Source organism: Apus apus, chromosome 2, assembly GCF_020740795.1.
Source record: "Apus apus isolate bApuApu2 chromosome 2, bApuApu2.pri.cur, whole genome shotgun sequence".
Taxonomy (NCBI): Eukaryota; Metazoa; Chordata; class Aves; order Apodiformes; family Apodidae; genus Apus; species Apus apus.
In genome coordinates this window covers 25,789,176-25,803,725 of record NC_067283.1, presented here as the reverse complement: position 1 = coordinate 25,803,725, position 14,550 = coordinate 25,789,176, and the positions used below count along the sequence as shown (strand labels likewise).

The 14,550-nt window shown below is 42.3% G+C and overlaps 1 protein-coding gene across 7 annotated transcripts in view; it reads right to left on the bottom strand.

Moving 5' to 3' along the window:
- The window catches only part of DYNC1I1 (dynein cytoplasmic 1 intermediate chain 1), a 189,215-nt gene that overhangs the window by 35,784 nt on the left and 138,881 nt on the right, over positions 1-14,550 (bottom strand). For all 7 annotated transcript variants that reach the window (XM_051610895.1, XM_051610898.1, XM_051610900.1 and 4 more), the window contains 3 exons: positions 11,434-11,547; positions 8,494-8,627; positions 5,728-5,872 (listed from right to left, as the gene is read on the bottom strand). In XM_051610895.1, the coding sequence (XP_051466855.1) occupies positions 5,728-5,872; positions 8,494-8,627; positions 11,434-11,547 (393 nt within the window). The remainder of the gene's footprint in view (positions 1-5,727; positions 5,873-8,493; positions 8,628-11,433; positions 11,548-14,550) is intronic.

Genomic DNA, 14,550 nt, shown 5'->3' with positions numbered 1-14,550 from the left:
GTGCTACAGACAGACACAGACTCCATCCGGATCCAGTGGGCTGGGAGATGCAAAAGCCAGGGGTCCCAAACCCCTATAGTTTGATTTACTGTCTGCTCAGAGCACATCCTGGTTTTCTTCTGCTTGGACCTTAGCTTTTATAGCTGTAGAAAGAAGGTGCAGCTCTGTGTGTGGTGTGGGATAAAGAGGCTGATTCCTTCCTGGTAGTGGTTTGGGAGAAGCCAGAATAAAAAGACAGACCCAGGAGCTCAGAAGTGCTGCCACTGCTGCCAATTTAGATACAACCTGAGGCTGTTCAGATGCAAGAAAGCCATCAAAAGCTACAACAACTGATTACCTGCCAGACATGGGCTCCTGTGTAGTCACTGGTGGAAAGTTATAGTGATACCTTCAAAAGTTGTCTAATGTACATATTGCAATTATTTCTTTCCAGTGGCTGCATAAGAAACCAAAGTATGGAAACCCTAAATTATAAAGCATCCAGCAGGATTCACCTTCATATGCAGCAAGAGTAATCTAAAACACATCAGGCACCAATGTTAAAAGACTGAACATGGCCCAAAGGTTTTAGGAAAGCTTAGAAAATAACATAAAAAATGAACATGTTCAAGACTGAAAGTAGTGAGACTTTCTTAATTTCACAAAGTCCAGCTCTCATCTATACTTAAGTGTATGCATGATAAGGTATGAGTAAACTCTGCATTTCAGCAGTCTGTTTCACTGTCAGAGACCAGTTACAAACTGGAGAAGTAGGGCTGGCCCCAAGTGGAGAAAACTGGTTTTCATCAGGAAGTATCAGCACATAAAGATCAAAGTTCTACTCTGAGAAGATCCTACTCTCAGCGAAACCAGAGTTGTTCATAGGCTGAAGGCACAGCTCAGAGCAAAATGGCAAGATCACCATAGCACTTCCTCCCCTTAGGCAAGACACGTTCCAGTCCTACTCAGGCAGACCTTTGCAGCATGGCTCAGTGCCCAAACCACTGGCTTACAGGATACTCTCCTGGAGCACCTACACTCTTAATAACTAACTGCATATTCACTGGAATAGGAAGGGAAGGCAGGGAAATGCAATATACCATTAACAACTAACATCAGTCTCTAATCTGTGATCCACTCTCATCACCTGCCATGGGACTTCACTAAATCGTGTAATTGACTCCAGCCTTTCCAATTACAGTTAAAACAATTTTCATGAGGGAGAATTCACCAGGCTGTTAAAATAGTTCACTAAATTTACTCTCCTATTATCTTGACATGTTTGACTACATTTCTATTTGGATCTTTAACTTCAGGCACCATCATCTATAACACAAGACGCTCTCACCTAATGTGATTGAAATTATACTAGAAAAACATCTGAGCGAGTAACCAGGTATCTTGATACATGGTATTTGTAATGTAAAAAATAGTAAGTTCTTAATCTTAAAAAAGTGATGTTATCTTAGTAAACTTAAAAAATTGCCCATTTGTGAGTTTTCTTAGTGACTAATCCAGACAATGATGTAATGCTCTGATTCATTCTCCTACGTCATTTTCCATCACAGTAAGTTTGGTCTACCACATTGATCCTTTCAGATCCTATCAGTCAGGCTTTTGGGTAAGGGGACTGGCAGGTGGAGGTACCTATCTTTAGCAACACCACCACATTCTTCTTTGCATTGTTGTTGCATCTTCTAATGACAGGCTTCAGCTTGACCTTTGAGAAGACAGTATTCAACCTCTAGATCAAATTTAAACCAGTGTAGTTTGAAGTTACATGCTCATAGGGAGGTATGAAAGTGCAAGAATTTATTCCAAGAGTCAGGGGGACTGAGTCATACCAAGACAATCAGCAAACAGATGGGCAGAAGATATTGAAGGTTCAGAAATGTACATGAAGGCACATAGCAAAGAAATGTGGATTTTTGCTGTTTAAAATGTGGTTTCTCAAAAAGCACAGCCGACTGCAGACAGGACACCATAAGAGAAGTGCAGTACGTGAAGAGCATAGGAGAAGATAAAGGAGAGGGACTAGGAGGGAGCTGCTATTGATGCACATGGTAGGAAGGCAGAACTGAGCATAGACACAAGAGTAGTCTACCATCAAAAGCATACATGTCCTCTGGCTTAATTAGTCCTTGCTAATGGTGATGTAGTGTTCCTACTATCAGTCTGCTCACCTCTGTCCCTCCTTCTGATTATGGCACTTACCAGCATTACTTAAACATTTGGCAAAGAGGGACATAAGCATGGATGGGAATGCAGCAATGCTGTTAGTTACTCCAGCCTCTTCTAGTCAACTGCCCACCTGAGCATGACTTAGGCACAGATGCAAGAGGAGGAAAACAATTACTAGCACCTCCCCTCAATGGAAGGATAAGAAATAAAGAAAATGTGAAAGATGAAAGAACTAACAAAATCCACGTCTCTATCCAGACCTTTATTAACTCGTTTGGCAGCAAACAAGCCATCTTCTTGGCTTTAGCTGAAACTACCTTATGTTTTGCTACACTTTAACAATCCCAAGCTAGCTCCTGTCCCTTGACACAATTTATAAAATTTGCACTCCAAACAGCAATTGCTGTAATAATAACACTACTTAAATTTCATTATGTAACCTCATGCTATTTGTTCATGAGGATTAGTGCTTAATTAATTAACAACACTTAGTATTTCCACTTAACACTTTACCTCTTATCATCATACAGTCAATACCTAATTAAGGGCAGAGCTCCACAGACAGTTCACATCAGGACTTCCCTTTCACAGCTCTGTATCCAAGACTTCCTCACATGGTGTTACATGAATTCAAGTTGAAAGCCCTATTGACTTCATCAGGAAGCAGGTAATGCCCTGGCTCTCAAGTTACTATCTTTGCAAGTTCCTTTTCTTTTCCTGTTGCTTTGGTTGCTTACTGTTCACCCAGGGATCTAATTATTGGCTAATGTGATGGGTGATAACGTGAACCATGTTATTAGTGTTAGCTACAAAACCTTCATTCTTCCGTTGTGAGAACCTGATGCTCAGTCACCTAGTTAACTGCCTTTAGATAGAAAATGTGTTAACCACAAGAAACACATTATAAAATATCAAGCCAGAGTTTTTAAGGGAGATGGTGCTTTCAATCCATCAGTCAAATGCCTGCTATGAAAGTGCCTTTCTTGTAAGCACCCCAGGGTGCTACACAACATCAATAGACAATATAAACACAGAGCTTTCATGGTTCACTTTACAATTGGACATTGACTCTGAACCTGTGAAACAGAAAGGAATTGAATTTCATGACCAAAGAGGATAATGTGCACGGGATTAAGCAGGCAACACTGGTAGAAGCAGGAAAGCAATACGGTGTTGGATGCTAACAGAGAGATTAAATTTACAAATAAGAAACCAAAGGAATAAAACAAGTCTGAGTAAACTCTCATAAACCAGGAGTAGCATTCGATGCTTCATATCAGTCCACTGTTTTTTTCAGAGAATCAAACACGCTCATGGGTTTATTCAAATCCCATTGATTGACTGAGCCCTGACTATGGAAACCGAGCAGAGAGAGCCCTAAATAGCTCCAGCCTAGAGGATTATCCAGACAGTATGGAAAGAAACTTCTGCCAGAGTCAAATTGGAAGAAAATAAAAACATTTGTCACAGTTTAAGAACTTGTCTAGTGTTTCAGAGGATGTCTTCACATGGAAGTGGCTGGCAGTGCAGGAGCCTGGGGCTGCTGCTGCTCAAACCTGCTCCAGAAGAAAGCAAGTGATCCTATACAGCAATGTGGCTTGCAGCTCTGAGTGGTGCTGTGGTGTCCCATGCACATCACAGTTTGTATCAATTAGGGCAAACAGACTTCTCAGGAAGACCCTCTTGCCACATGAGCCACAGCTTGATAGATACTAGAAATGTCAATTAATTGGTTCTTTGAGAACTGACTATATTGAATGTAATCTGGCCTAAACATTTTGACACTGAATTATTCCACAAAGATAACTCTGTACTGCTAACTGCAGCATCTTTGTGCCCAGAATATTCTGTGTTAGTGTTACTACTAACTTCTAAAATCCCAGGAGTTTAAAGTAAAAAACAGGCCTTATAATACATAACTATAATTTATTGCCATATTCAACCTCAATCTGAGGTATCAACCTCAGATACTCATCCTAGACTTTTCTGGACATATATGTTTGGAATTCAGTACTTGCCATTCATCTTCCCCCCAGTCCCCACATTTTTTTTTCCCCTTATTCAGCTTCAAGTTCAACCCTCCAATGTTCCCTTGCAACCAGTTACCACAGTCCAGGACTCCCTTATCTCAGACACAAAACAGCCTAGCCAGCCCCAACCCGCTAACAGCTAAGCTCTCCATCACTTGGTTATCCTGCAGCCCTCTCTAACGTTTACCACCTAGGACCCATCCCAGATGCATTCCAGCCTGTCCGTGACCCCTTCCCTGGACCACATCTGCACTGGTTAAGGCTGGGTCCACTGATCTATATGGTTACATGCAAATTAGGCAAATCATGCACTTTTCTTATAATGAGTTTCCTAAAAGGTAATGCTCAAGACAGAACTGTCAGCTGTGGTCACTCTTGATCAGGAAATGTGACCTGTTAACTAGCATGCACATTGGATCTGGCCATTAACACATTGTGAAACTACTGTGGAAGCTGATTCAAGTTATCTAGGTAACTGTGCTTCTGTTTCCAGCACGAGGCTGTCACATGAGACCTTCTGATAACTTCTGTATTTACATTTGCTGTGCATCTGTCCTTGCATTTCCAATCTCTGATGTCTTGGAGGAACTCATGCTGAGATAGTTCCTGACTGAGGTCAACTTCCAGTACTGGAACTCTGCCGGGTGCAGCCCAAGATGTGAACCAAACGCAGCCATAAAAACAGAGTTAAGACAAAAGCCTTGCATTTGGAAGGCAGTTCTCTACTTTGGCGTATGATAAAAATAACTATTTAAGTTACTTGTATAATTAGGATTTCACCTCTCATTCTTCTGTTTTACTCAGCCTGTGAAATGAAACAGGTTGATCTGTCTAGTCTGTCCTACAGTTTTCACTCATGCTGCCATTACCCTGTGTAGTGTTGGGGTTTCAAAGCTTCACAGAACTGTGTACTCATTTCTGCTGTTCATAAGGCTCTCCCTGTGAGAGGTCATGGGGACCCATCCCTAGAGGAGTCAGCAACAGATCCATGGTGGTCATGAATGTAAGTTTCAGCATGTATTTCCTCCCTGCTTCCAGCCATCAGTGCCTAATGTCATTGGAACAATTTATACTTCTTGGCTAGCACAACCTTCTCCAGCAATCAATTTCATGAGTGATATTGATTGCATTAAGTGGTACATGTGCTGCCCCTGTTGCTTCATCAGAAGAAAGTGTTCCTGCTGCTGCACCACCATGGTGCCTTGCAATTTAGCCTGCACAGGGAGTGCTGGATGAGTCGTTTGATGACTGGCGGTACAAGATATCCTTGCCTAGTGAAATTGTCCAGCACTAGAGTTAACACTGAAGTGCAGGCCAGCTGAAGCTACATTTAAAGGGCAGGGTATGCTTCAGGGCAAATGTGGTTGACACAGTTACACTCGGGATATATCTTACCATTTTATCACTATGCCTATTTGAAGCACAGCCTTTCCATCCATTGATTCTTAGCACTCAATATAGACAATATTGAAATATTTCTGAGAATGGCATTTTCACAGGTAGTATTACCCAGCCCAACCCAGTTCAGATTTCCTACCTTGGTGGTCCACAACTTGACTGTCCAGTCAAATGATGATGTGACAAAGAGATGGGAAAAATCAATTGGACCCACTGCCATGTGACAATTGATTCCTGTGACAGGTCCTTGGTGGCCTTCAAAAATTTCACCAATGCCAGCTTTACTGCAGGAAGAAGACATTTGGATTCAGAGAGTGATTTTACATCTGATGATTTAAAATATCTTTTCTTCACTCTTAGCATTCTGTTTCCTTTTAAAGTTCCATTTAATCTGTAAATCTCTCCTTTCAGTAAGGCCTTTGCCTGCAGAGGTTTACTGCTGTTGGCACAATGAATGCTTAGCATCCAGAACAGAGACACTTTCTCTTACTTTTGAGGACTTGCCTTAGTCACTTTTTCATACACTGTCTGCTATTGTAGCTTGAAATAACATTTATATATAATTATAAAATAATTATAAATTATAATTATACTGTAGCTTATGCCTCTGAGTAAGCCATTATCACATGGAATAACCATTATAATAAAAATGCAAATATGTTAATGACTTATCATGAGCAATTCTTTTTCTCTTAAATATCTAAAATAAGTTTCCACAGCAGTCAATCAAGTCACTAGGAAGCAAATCCTTTTTCACAAAAAGTAAAGGATCTGTTCCTGTGATCAGGTATCATACATTCATTACTTTGAACAAGGGGAGATGTGCATTTAATTGGCCTGAGGCTAGAACAGCTATTAGGAAGGGGAAATACAATGCTGTGTAAGAGACTGTGCAGTTTCCTTCTTCCTGGAAGCCAATGATGCCACATCAGTTGTCAGTGCTGTCTCACGGTATATGCAGAAAGGGGATTAATGAAATTATCCTTTTAGTTGCACTATAGAAAAATCACCAATGGAAGAAAATACACTAAAAATAGCCACAGCTCTGACAAGGCTGCCGGCCCTGTGCCAGTGTGAATACAGCGTACCCAAAGAGAGGAGGAGCTGCATTGGAGGAAACCGGTCCCTCGTAATGCCAGTGTGGTGTCCCTTCACCTCTCCTCTTGACTGTGACAGTGTGGCCTCCCCTGACAGACCTTGCAGCATGTTTTGCAGCAGAGGCTAAGTTCTGCAGTGCTGGGTACAAAGCACATCTCTTATTTTATCCCCATCTGTCTGCCACCTAGTCAGCAGGACAAGGGGAGTTCCGGAGCACTGAGAACACACTGTTTATCGACTGTGCTTTGACACACCTATTTCCAGAATAACATATGGCTCTCCATTGTGCTGAGCTGAAGGACACAGGAGCCTCTGGAAGTAAAATGGAGATGACAGCACAAAGCTCTAGGAAGGACAGGCGGGAGCAGAAAAGGAGAGTGTTTGTTGATGGTCAGCAGAAGGTTTGCTAAAAAGGTGGGCTAACAAGAGTATCTGGCACCTTTCTCCTCTTGAGAGGAACAAACCAGACATGTCTGAAAGATCAGAAGTGAGAAATGCCCTTGGGCATGCTTCATTTATACTAGCAGCCTAAGACTAATTCAAACCACCAGCCACCACACAGCCTGAGTAGAATGCCTATTTCACAATACTGTCAGCAGTCAGGCTAAAATAAAAATATTTCAAAAGAAAGATTATTTTGAACAAAACATGTAAAATAATATCTATACAACATTAGGAATATGCAATAGAAGCCTTACAATCTTAAACCAGTGTATCGATGTCTATTTGGTCGACAGAAAAACAGAATATGATGAAATATGAATTCAGATAATACTGCAAACTACTGAAGTGTGGGGATGAGCTTTAAATGGATCAGTGAAAAAGGTTTGTTCTTTCCAAAAGCCTTTTGAGCATCTCAGAGGATGAAACTACTACTCAGAAACTAATGGAGCACACTAGCATCCTGCAGATTTACAGGGTGGAAAATAAGGAACTTGGAGTATTAAACTACAGCCTGGGTTATGCAAGGAAGGGATATGACCACTGTGTGTGAGAGAGCAAAAGGTACCAGTTGTGGGAGCTTGCATACCCATGTGGCACACTGCACCTACATCTCTGTTAGCAAATAAACCAGGCAGCGGTCCAGATTAAAAGCAAATGGTGTGGCTCAGCTCCTGGCTGTACAACAAAGCCTCTTACTCTCTTGGAGAGGATGGGCATGTCCAAACTGCCCACCAGGAGCAGGGGCCAGCAGGGCTCGGTCTCTAGCCTGTGGTGCTGCAGGGGAACACCCAGCACTGGGTGGTCACACTCTGGGACATGCGTGTTGCATGCGTGTGTTCCTACAGTGGCTTTTCTCTGATGTACACCTGTGGAAACTGAAGATGGAGCTGAGGATGGTAAAAAATAAAGCAGATTACCATCTCTTATGAGTGGTTTAGGTCTGATTGCTCTGCAACAAAACTGTCTCCTAGGGCCTGATTTGACTTGCCTAGACATAGATAACTACATCTCAGCTAGCTGTCTAGACCTCTGTCTCACCTCATAGGTGAGAAAGAGTCATTTCTGAGGTCACAGTCATCTCTTCTTCCAGCAGATGTCTGAAAAAGGCAAAGGAAATAAAACCCTAAGAGCAGTCGTTGCTCCCCACTAACTACACTGGAACCCAAGGGGAGCTACCCCCATGTAAGAGGCTGTAGCACAGATGCTTAAAGTCAGGCAACTCCTGTCCTAGTTGTGCAAAGTAGAACAGTACAGACACCATTGATCCAAGAGAGAAAACATGAAACACTCTCCATACACACTTGGCTACCTCACACCAACACAGGTACAAAATGCTACTGAAGTACGAAATGCTGAACATCACCTTCCATGACGACAGGCTGTGTAGACTGTTCCCTCTTCACTGCCAACGACAAAGTTATTGACATCTCCAGTTGGGAAAGCCATTCCTGTAACCGCCACTGGTTTGGACTTATTGTACACCAGCTCCATGCTCTCCTACCAAAACAGGTCTTGGTTATTATTCTGTGATCCTCCTTCTGTTTGTCAGTTTAGTTTGTTTGTTTCCTAATTAATTTCCAGATGTTACACAGGGTGGAAGCAGGAGAAGAAGAAATCATTTCACCCAGCCACAGGACTTTGTTTTGTACACATGATGCTGCAAGAAGATGCAATGTCACAAACTAAGGCGCACCACTCCTGCCATTCCCACTGCTGTCTGTCACACATTTGGGAGCGGCTGGAAGGCACTGGGCTTTGCTACAGCATCTTAAATCAGGCAGACATGACCTGTGAGAATTTAAAATTTAATGGTGCAGAAACTAAAGATCATACTTTAACAGTTACATTTGCCAGCCCCAGGCTCGAATAAAACATGCAATAACCCTTGAATTTACAAACATTTTTAAAATAAACGGTTTGTCAGGAAATGTGCAATATTATGTGCAGCTGAGGCATTTATCAGACTGTGCCATTTGTCCCTTTGGAAAACACAATTAAAAAGTTGGGGTCCTGTCACTACCACCATTCTAAGTGTTACTTTTCAGGGATTTTCTGAAGTAACCTTAAACACTCACTCTAGACTCTACCATCAAGCTACAAACTAGCAAATATGGGTTGTTGGGTTTTTTTGGTTTTTTTTTTGTTGTTGTTGTTGTTTTTTCATTTGGTAGCTATATTTCAAAGTAAATCAGCATGCCCACTTTTGCAATCAGCATGCCCATTTTTGCTGTTGCAAGTCCAACCATCATGAACAGTTTGTGGCCGCTGGAAGATGCGTACGCTTTGAGAAGATTTTGCACAACATTTTGGTCTTTCAGCCTAAATGGTGCAACGCAAGAATCCACAAAGGGACTGGATGATTTAGCAATTTTCATTTTTAGCTATTTAAGTGGGTATGTTTTCTGCGTTGAAAATGTCTAAGTTGCTATTCTTATAGGGCCAAAACCTGTGGCGTTCTTCTCAGAAGGGCTTTTTGCTATAGCTAAAGAAAGTGGGCATCCCTGTGAGAGGAGATGGCTGCAAATCCATAGAGGAAAACTTTTGCTTGGTTTATACTTTTCTTTGCGATACATTTGGTTCTACTAAAAAGGCAAAGCAAGACCTGGAAAATGCATTGGCAGAGCACCTGTGGACCATGTATGTCTGAAAATCTTCTGGGGTGAGAGAATAATTTAGTGTCTCTGTGGAGACATGGCAAGATACTATGGTGGACTTTCTCATCCCAGCAACTACACCATGGATGTAAGCAAGTGCTCTGGATCTGTCTTCAGAAAGTTTCAGACTGACACACATCAGCAACACTCTGCTCCTCCCAGTTTAAAGCTATAGCATGTAGCTTGACATCAAGTCCTGTAGCTTTCTTTTCTAGATCACCATGATCCATGCGCCGAACTTCAGCGTAATGTGGGGTGTGTTCCCATCCTCGTTGAAAGTCCCTTTAGGAGCAGGGAAATTCCAGCTGAGTGATGAAATACTGGAACTGAGATGTTCACAATTCTCTGCTTCAGAATTCAGTATTCCAGTAAGTGAATACATAAGGCTGGGATTTGTGTTCTTGATGTTCAAGTGAGAAACTGGGGAAGGGATTCAGGTCCCTAAACATAAGTGTCTGGGTCATTTTAGATGTCTGAAGACACAACTACCAGACCCATACTGTTGCCTTAGATGAGCATCAGCAGTGTGATCTAACTTTGAAGTTGGCCTCACTTTGAGTATGGGAGTAGACGGGATGACTTCCAGAAGCCCCTTCCATGTTAAGATTTGACAGTTCTGTATCTCAGGGTGGGTGTTTGAAATGGTATTTCACACTGAGATGGGATGACTCATCCTCTAGAGCCCAGTCTCCCTCTACATTGACTGTAAAAGGAAATCAAATTACTAGCTTAGACTTGGCATAGACCTAACTTTTACATAGCTCAGGTTAGGACAGAGGAGTCCCACCTCTTCTATCAACTCTGGAAAGCAGATAATTCTATAGTAATTGCACATTAATGCATGATTAATGAAAGATTTATGCAATCATTCCCAGGAGTTTATATGCAGCATTTTGAAATGAGATCAGATCCCATGATGCTTAGTAAAAATATTTTTTTTTCCTAATAAATAATGCATAAAAAATGAGTGATGCGTTGAAATAGAGAATCTTCTACTCCAGAAGATACCACTTAAAAAATGCTGCCTGTAGATATTTTTCAGCATCAGATTCTTTGTTTAGTTTCCACAACTGTAATCACTAGTGGTTTGGACACTTCCTGAGTTTCCCTTCATTTCTGATACAAAGAAAGGGGGGCTGAAAGGAAGACAATAGTAGCAAACATTCCAGAGAGGGGGAAATTAGCTCTAAAACTTTTGATTTGCATTGTTTGTTCCTTTGCCTACTGAAGGCAGGCAGCAAAGTAAGCTTTCTGACTGTCTGCCGTGGAAACCCAGAGTGCCCAGGGTGTGTTCAGCAGCAGTGCAGTCCAGTCTGTATTTGTTCAACGATGCTGTAGAGTAAGTACAATTTATACCACAGGCGACTTTTGTAATTACCGTGCTTTAAAATGGATTATTTCATTTTCACTTGAAACTGACCTATGTATTAACGTATTACAATAATTACATGATTTGTGGTAAAGGAAATGGGTTTTGGCTCTTAGCAGAGACTGCTGGAAGCAAGCTATATTCTTTCAAGTGCATCCATTGGTTTTAGTTTATATAAGACGGGAGGTTTTAGCTTTTAGGAGCTATGTTCCATTAAGCAGGTATCCTGCTCTACCAACAGTGCTTTTTTTCCCCCCTGTATAGGTGAAAACAAACCCACCTGTGGAGTTGAGAGCATGTCCAGGCTCCAGGAGCACATTTTACCATCCGTAGAGACAGTAATGAGGTTGTGGGCATTCTGTGTTCCAACTACATTCACACAATACACAGGATGCTGAAAACACATTAATACTGGAAATCAGAGAGCCATTTTCACATCTTCACAAACATTTTGCTAATATCTCATATGTTATTTTAAATAATGATTAAGTAGTCACATAATGCCTGGAGAATACAGGATTCAGCTTATGCCAGATAGGAATTGTTTTGGGGTTTGTTTGTTTTTTTAATTTAAATTGTAAGAGGTATGTTATGGAGGTGGAAATGTTTTCTAAGTTTCATTGTCCTCATAATAAAACAACCCAGCTAAGTAATGCTTTGAAAATACTGAATTATGTGGATGAGATTTCACCCACAGGGACGTGTACCATTCTACTGATGGCTTTTGACACTGAAAATGTCTGGCAAAAAGAAGCAAACTGTCCAGATGGAATAAAAATGAAAACTTTATTCAAGAAAAGAGCTGCATAAAACTTGAACTTTTCTAGAATTTGGCTTGCAAGCTAAATGTTTGCAAATGTACTCCAGTTGAAAAACATGCACAAGTCCATCAGCATTCTCCAGCACTGGCCAATATACCTTTTAAAATCTGTCACTATAAATATAGAATGATTAAATTTAGGGTGTTACACTTGGTTCATGATAGCATAGTCATTCCATGGAGGCTGAATTCCATTTGGAATATGCAATAATGAAACTTGGCCTATTCCTTTTCCAAGGAACCTGGTAACATTTTGAGCCTAAAGCATCATCTGATATCAGATGATGACATATGAGGGATGGTTCAAGTTCAGCAATCTCCAGAGTAAAAAATCAGTAAGTCTGAACAATAAGATTTAAATTCCTTTGACCAGTACAAGTGACACTGCTGAATGGAGGGTAAGACATATACACAAGTCTAACAAAGAAAAACTGTGTTTCTCTGCCTCTATTGCTGATGAATAGAAGACCTGTGTCTCCAGGAAGAAAAAAAAATATGCTTTTCACTAATACTTCCCTTATTTAAAGAAAATTGGGACCAACTTACAAGAGATCCCTATAGAGCTTCTAAGCCAGCTTCAGGTAGGGTTAGAAACTTAGCATTTGCTCCTGCTGGAAGGAATGGCAGAACTACCCCTTACTTTAGACTACTTTAAGATCCAGCTGCAGGTCACCTGCCCAGGCAGTAGGGAAAGGCAGAAATACACCCACGAGTGCTGAGGGAACTGGTGGAGGTCATTGCTAGGCCACTCTCCATCATCTTTGGGAAGTCGCAGGATAGGTGCCTGAGGACTGGAGGACAGCAAATGTCACTCCAATCTACAAGAAGGGCAAGAAGGAGGACCCAGGTCAGCCTCACCTCCATCCCTGGAAAAGTGATGAAACAACTTATTCTTGGCACTATCTCTAGGCATATCAAGGATGAGGGGGTCATTAAGAGCAGTCAACATGGTTTTACCAAGGGGAAGTCATGTTTGACCAACCTTATAGCCTTCTATGAGGAAATAACTAGGTGTATAGATAATGGTAGTGTGGTAGATGTGGTTTATCTTGATTTCAGGAGAGCATTTGACACTGTTTCCCACAGCATCCTCGTAGATAAACTGAGGAAGTGTGGTCTGGATGATCAGGTAGTGAGGTGGATCATGAACTGGTTGAAAGGAAGAAGTCAGAGAGTTGTAGTCAATGGGACATTGGAGTTGGAGGTCTGTGACTAGGGGAGTCCCTCAGGGGTCGGTACTGGGACCGGTGCTGGTCAATATTTTCATCAAGTTTCTCCCCAGCCAACTCTTCAGCCTGTCTAGGTCTCACTGAATGGCAGCACAGCCTTCTGGTGTGTCAGCCTCTCCTCCCAGATTAGTGTCATCAGCAAACTTGCTGAGGGCACACTCTGTTCCCTCAATCCTGGGGTGTATTAGAAAAGGGGTGGTTAGTAGGTCAAGGGAGGTTCTCCTCCCCCTCTATTCTGCCTTGGTGAGGCCGCATCTGGAGTATTGTGTCCAGTTCTGGGCCCCTCAGTTCAAGAAGGACAGAGAACTGCTTGAAAGAGTCCAATGCAGAGCCACAAAGATGATTAAGGGAGTGGAACATCTCCCTTATGAGGAAAGGCTGAGGGAGCTGGGTCTCTTTAGCTTGGAGAAGAGGAGACTGAGGGGAGACAATATTTACATCATCAATATTTACAAATAAGTTAAGGGTGAGTGTCAGGAGGATGGAGCCAGGCTTTTTTCAGTGATGTCCAGTGATAGGACAAGGGGCAATGGGTGCAAACTGGAACATGGGAGGTTCCACGTAAACATCAGAAAAAACTTCTTTACTGTGAGAGTGACAGAGCACTGGAACAGGCTGCCCAGAGAGGTTGTGGAGTCTCCTTCACTGGAGACATTCAAAACCCGCCTGGACACGTTCCTGCTCCTGTAGGTGACCCTGCTCTGGCAGGGGGTTGGACTGGAAGATCTTTCAAGGTCCCCTCCAACCCCTAGGATTACGTGATTCTGTGAAATCTTCAGAGCACTGGCTAGCTCTCACGTTTGTAACCTCAGCGGGCCCAATAAATGCCCCCTCCCTAAGTGCAAAAAGGGCGGCATCTGAATGCACAGTGTGTGTGCATGTAGGGGACATGGCCTGAAGTTACACCAGGGGAAATTTGGACTAGATTAAGAAGAATGTCTTTACTGAAAGAGTCATCAGATGCTGGAACAGGCTGCCCAGGGAGATGGTGGAGTTACCATCCCTGGAGGTACTTAAAAAGTGTGTAGATGAGGCACTTCAGGACATGCTCTAGTGGGCATTTTTTTTTTTTTGGGGGGGGGTGGAATGGGTGTTGATGGTTGGACACACTGATCTTAGATGTCTCTTCCAACTGTGACAATTCTGTGATTCTGTGTGTGCACACACCGAAGGTGGACTCAGCAGTTACTGCCGACATGGTACCATGTGCTCAGACACCACCTGTACACACCAGGAAGTTGCAAGGCCCATTCTGATGCTGGTTTGTCTCTTTCTCTCAAGATTATGAGGCACCTGGTTTCCCCCAGATCATGAAATGAGCCCAAATCTGTCCCTCACGTGTCTCATG